Source organism: Penaeus japonicus, unplaced genomic scaffold (genome assembly GCF_977035675.1).
Source record: "Penaeus japonicus unplaced genomic scaffold, GWHDUDI00000001_assembly GWHDUDI00000024, whole genome shotgun sequence".
NCBI lineage: Eukaryota > Metazoa > Arthropoda > Malacostraca > Decapoda > Penaeidae > Penaeus > Penaeus japonicus.
Genome location: NW_028234426.1, coordinates 6642917 through 6647916, shown reverse-complemented (window position 1 = coordinate 6647916; position 5000 = coordinate 6642917). Strand labels below are relative to the sequence as shown.

Genomic DNA, 5000 nt, shown 5'->3' with positions numbered 1-5000 from the left:
GGCAGATGACACATTATAAATACTACAATCACCAGAATTAGACTAAACACTGGAATTCAGCTCAACTTTGCAATTACCACAATCATCTTAATTAGAATTAGAATTTAGAGAGGGTGTAGAAAGAGCGAGAGGCTAAGGACTGGACGAGAACATGGCCCAAAGAAGGGTGGAACTCAAGTACGACGTCGGAAGAACAAGTGAAGGCCGAAAATGGTGGAAGCGGCAGAAATAGAGGGGGGGCACCAGAGAGAAAGGCCAAGCGGGACCCGAAAGGTGGGAACTAGAATGTATACTCCCCTCCACTTCTATTTCCTCTCCCACGAGCAAGCAAAAGGGCAAAAAGAGGTGAAAAGCGAAAGACCAAGGGAAAAGTAGGAGAAAGAGAAAGGAAAAGGGAAAAGAGGAGAGAAGAGAAAGACAAGGGGACAAGAAGGTGAAAGAGAGAACGAAAAAGGGACAAAGAAGGGGTTCAAAGAGAACGACACAGGGACTTAGAAAAGATGCCACAAGTGAGACGACGAAAGGGGAAAAGAAGGTAGAAAGAGAAAGAAAAAGGGGGAAAAAGGAGATTCACAGATCGACAGAAAAGGGCAGAAGGTGCCCAGCGCCGCCCCGGGCACCGCCGGAGGCACGAGCCAGAGAAGGGAACAGGAAGTATGAAAGGAGAAAGAACAAGGGCTAAGATGGACAAAGAGACCGAAAAGGTGAAACGGACGCTGAACACGCGCAAAGCACCGGGAAAGAAGGTTCCCCTCTTTATCCACCTCTTTTTTCCACTTTATTCCTCTCACTCTCCCTTTTCCTCCAAGAGAACAGCAACAAAGTGAACAGAGATGACCAGATCACCGACAAAAGGGCAAGCAGGTGAACAATGAGTAAAGAAACGGCAACAGAGGTTGAAAAGAAACGACGAAGGGCAAAGAAGGAGACAAGGAGCACGAAAAGGGACAAGAAAAGAAAAGAGCAATGCACCACGGGACCAAGCAGGTGCAAACGGCGAAGCAACAGGGAAAAGAAGGTGAAAACGAGCACCGCAAAAGGACAAGCAGATTGCCAAGAGAAAGCCACGGGCAAAGACAAGGTGAAAAAGGAGCAACTGAAACGGGAACAGACGGAGGACACGACCAAGAAAAAGGGAAAACGAAGGAAGAAAAGCGCCCGAACCGGGCTTTCTTCCCCCTCTCCCTCCTCTTTCCCTCCTTATCCCCCTCTCCCTTTCCCCACTTCACCCCCCCAAGTTTTCCCCTCCTACTTGTATCCCCCTCTCTCCCTCCCTCTTTCCCCACCTTACCCCCCTCTCCCTCCCCCTTGCCCCTCCTTACCCCCCTCGCCCTCCCCCTTTCCTCTCCTTATCCCCTCTCCCTCCCCCTTTCCCCTCCTCATCCCTCTCTCCCTCCCCCTTTCCCCCCCCCCCGCCCTCCTCCCTGCCCCTCCTCCTTTCCCCTCCTCTCTGTCCCTCCTTCTTTCCCCTCCTCTGTCCCTCCTTCTTTCCCCTCCTCTGTCCCTCCTTCTTTCCCCTCCTCTGTCCCTCCTTCTTTCCCCTCCTCTGTCCCTCCTTCTTTCCCCTCCTTATCCCCTCCTCCCTCCCCCTTTCCCCTCCTTATCCCCCTCTCCCCCCCCCCTTTCCCCCCCCCCTCCCCCCCCCCTTCCCCCTCCTCATCCCCCTCTCCCTCCCCCTTTCCCCTCCTTATCCCCCTCTCCCTCCCCCTTTCCCCTCCTTATCCCCCTCTCCCTCCCCCTTTCCCCTCCTTATCCCCCTCTCCCTCCCCCTTTCCCCTCCTTATCCCCCTCTCCCTCCCCCTTTCCCCTCCTTATCCCCCTCTCCCTCCCCCTTTCCCCTCCTTATCCCCCTCTCCCTCCCCCTTTCCCCTCCTTATCCCCCTCTCCCTCCCCCTTTCCCCTCCTTATCCCCCTCTCCCTCCCCCTTTCCCCTCCTTATTCCCCTCTCCCTCCCCCTTTCCCCTCCTTATCCCCCTTTCCCCTCCTTCCCCCCCTCTCCCTCCCCCTTTCCCCTCCTTGTCCCCCTTTCCCCTCCTTCCCCCCTCTCCCTCCCCCTTTCCCCTCCTCATCCCCCTCCTTATCCCCCTCTCCCCTCCTTATCCCCCTCTCCCCTCCTTATCCCCGTCTCCCCTCCTTATCCCCCTCTCCCCTCCTTATCCCCCTCTCCCTCCCCTTCTCCGCTCTCCCTCCCCCTTTCCCCTCCTTATCCCCCTTTCTCCCTCCCCCTTTCCCCTCCTTATCCCCCTCTCCCTCCCCCTTTCCCCTTCTCCTTTCCCCTTCCCCTCCCCCTTTCCCCTCTCCCTCCCCCTCTCCCCTCCTTATCCCCCTCTCTCCCCTCCTTATCCCCCTCTCTCCCCTCCTTATCCCCCTCTCTCCCCTCCTTATCCCCCTCTCCCCTCCTTACCCCTCCCCCCCCCCGTCAACTCACGGGCGTAGTGACACTCAGGAGACCGACGAGTGGCTTGACGAGTCCCTCTTCAATCGCTCGATCTCGACACTCCGGTCCGTCACCCACGATATTGCCCAACGCCCACACCGCCTGCTCTCTCACGCCCGCGTTCTTGGAACTCAGGAGCTGGATGAGGATCTTGATCGCACCCGCGTCTGTTTGGGCGGGAAGAAGAGGAGGAAGGGGTGAGGGGGGGGGGGGTGTTAGGTGGGGGTTGGTTTGTTGGTTTGTCGGGGTGGGTAAGGGTGGTAAGGGGATGGGGATGGGGTTTGGTGGGTAGGTAGAGGTGGGTGGGGGTGGGGGTGGTAAGGGGTAGGTGGGTAGGTGGGTGGGTAAGTGGGTAGGTAGGGGTGGGTGGGTGGGTGGGTGTCGTAAGGGGATGGGTGGGTAGGTGGATGGGGGGGGGTAGGTAGGGGGGTGGTAAGGGGGAGGGGTGGGTTTGGAAGTATGGGGAAGGGGTAGGGGTGATGGATGTGGGGGTAGGGGATGGTTGGGTGGTGTGTGATGGTAGTGGTGATGATGATGGTGATTGTGGTACAGGTGGTTGTGGTGAAGGTACAGGTAGTGGTGATGGTTGTTTTGAGGACGGTTGTGGTGTGTTAGTGGTAGATACGGTGTTTGTAAAAGCCCTGGTAGGGACGGTGGTAAGAACACTAGCATGAATGTTAAAGTGTGGTTGTGATGAGGGTAGAGGCAGTGATGGTGATAATATACATCACATAATTATTATCATTTCCCCAAATCAAAACTCGAATCTATACGCTCAACTTTGAAGAAGTAAAAAAAATAAAAGAAGGAGAAGGAGGAGGAGGAGGAGGAGGAGGAGGAGGAGGAGGAGGAGGAGGAAGAAGAGCAGGAGGAGGAGGAAGAGACGGAGGAAGAGACGGAGGAAGAGGAGGAGGAAGAGGAGGAGGAGGAAGAGGAGGAGTAGAAGGAGAAGGAGAAGGAGAAGGAGAAGAAGGAAGAGGAGGAGAAAGAAGAGAAGGAAGAGGAGGAGGAGGAGAAGGAGGAGGAAGAGGAAGAGAAGGAGAAGAAAGAAGAAGAGGAAGAAGAGGAGGAAGAGGAGGAAAACCACGAAAAAAGGAAGAAAAAAAAATCACACTAGAACTGAAAATGGCAGAGAGCAACAAGACTCAAATTGCAAGCACGCTTCGCTTCGCCTGAAAATAATCACCCAAATTAGAGTCTGAAAACCTTCAATTTCCTTCTTATTAAGACTCATTTGATTCCGACTTGTTTTTCGTTTATATGCTGTTTATCATTCCTTGGCTTATACTTGATGCTATAGTATTTGTGTCAGTTATCGTATTCTCTACATAAACACACACACACACACACACACACACATACACACATACACATACACATACACACAAACACACACACACACATTCTTTCTCTTTTCTTTCTCTTCCTTTCCCTTCTTTCCTATCTCTATATCTTATATCTTCCTATCTTACTCTATATTTTACTTCATTCTGTACCCACTTTCTTTCTTCATCTATTCATTTTCTTTCTTTCTTTCTTTCATTATTTTCCTTTATTTTATTCCCTTTCTTTCTTTCTCTTCTTTTATTTATTGTATTTTTTCCCTTTCTTTCCTATTTACTTTATTGTATCTATCATTTTCTTTCTTTCCTGTCTTTATTCCCTTTCTTTCTTTCTCTTCTTCTTTTATTTATTGTCTTTTTTCCCTTTCTTTCCTATCTACTTTATTTTATCTACCACTTTCTTTCTTTCATTTCTTTCCTTCCTTTCTTCCCTTTCTTTTTCCTTCCTTTATTCTTTTCTTTCTCTTCTTCTTTTATTTATTGTCTTTTTTTCCCTTTCTTTCCTATCTACTTTATTGTATCTATCACTTTCTTTCTTTCATTTATTTCCTTTCTTTCTTTCTCTTCTTTTATTTATTGTCTTTTTTTCCCTTCTTTCCTATCTACTTTATTATATCTATCACTTTCTCTCTTTCATTTCTTTCCTTTCTTTATTCCCTTTCTTTCTTTCTCTTCTTCTTTTATTTATTAGTTTATTATTTTTTCTTTATTATTTTTTCATTTTTCTTCTTCTTTTATTTATTGTATTTTTCCCCCTTCTTTCCTATCTACTTTATTATATCTATCACTTACCCACAACAGCGTTGGTGTGCTTTGACTTCCCCGAGGCTATGTTGGTCACAGCCCATGCCGCCTCCAGCTGGAGTTCGGGCCTGGAGGAGGACGAGGAAGAAGAAGAGTTGGAGGAGGAGGAGGAGGAGGAGGAGGAGGAGGAGGAGGAGGAGGAGGAGGAGGAGGAGGAGGAGGAGAAGGAGGAGGAGGAGGGGGAGGGGAGGGGGAGGGGGAGGGGGAAGTGGAGGAGGAGGAGGAGGAGGAGGAAGGGGAGGAGGAGGAGGTGGAGGGGGAGGGGGAGGGGGAGGGGGAAGAGGATTAGGAGGAGGAGGATGATTAGGAGGAGGTGGTGGTGGTGGTGGTGGTGGTGGTGGTTGTGGTTGTGGTTGTGGAGGAGGAGGTGGAGGAGGATTTGGAGGAGGAGGAAAGGGAGAAGGAGGAGGAGGGGG

The 5000-nt window shown here is 50.9% G+C and overlaps 1 protein-coding gene across 2 annotated transcripts in view; it reads right to left on the bottom strand.

The window, feature by feature from the left end:
- The window catches only part of LOC122261077 (uncharacterized), a 31898-nt gene that overhangs the window by 4428 nt on the left and 22470 nt on the right, over positions 1–5000 (bottom strand). For both annotated transcript variants that reach the window (XM_086550622.1, XM_086550623.1), the window contains 2 exons: positions 4573–4652; positions 2429–2604 (listed from right to left, as the gene is read on the bottom strand). In XM_086550622.1, coding sequence (XP_086406748.1) covers positions 2429–2604; positions 4573–4652 — 256 coding nt within the window. The remainder of the gene's footprint in view (positions 1–2428; positions 2605–4572; positions 4653–5000) is intronic.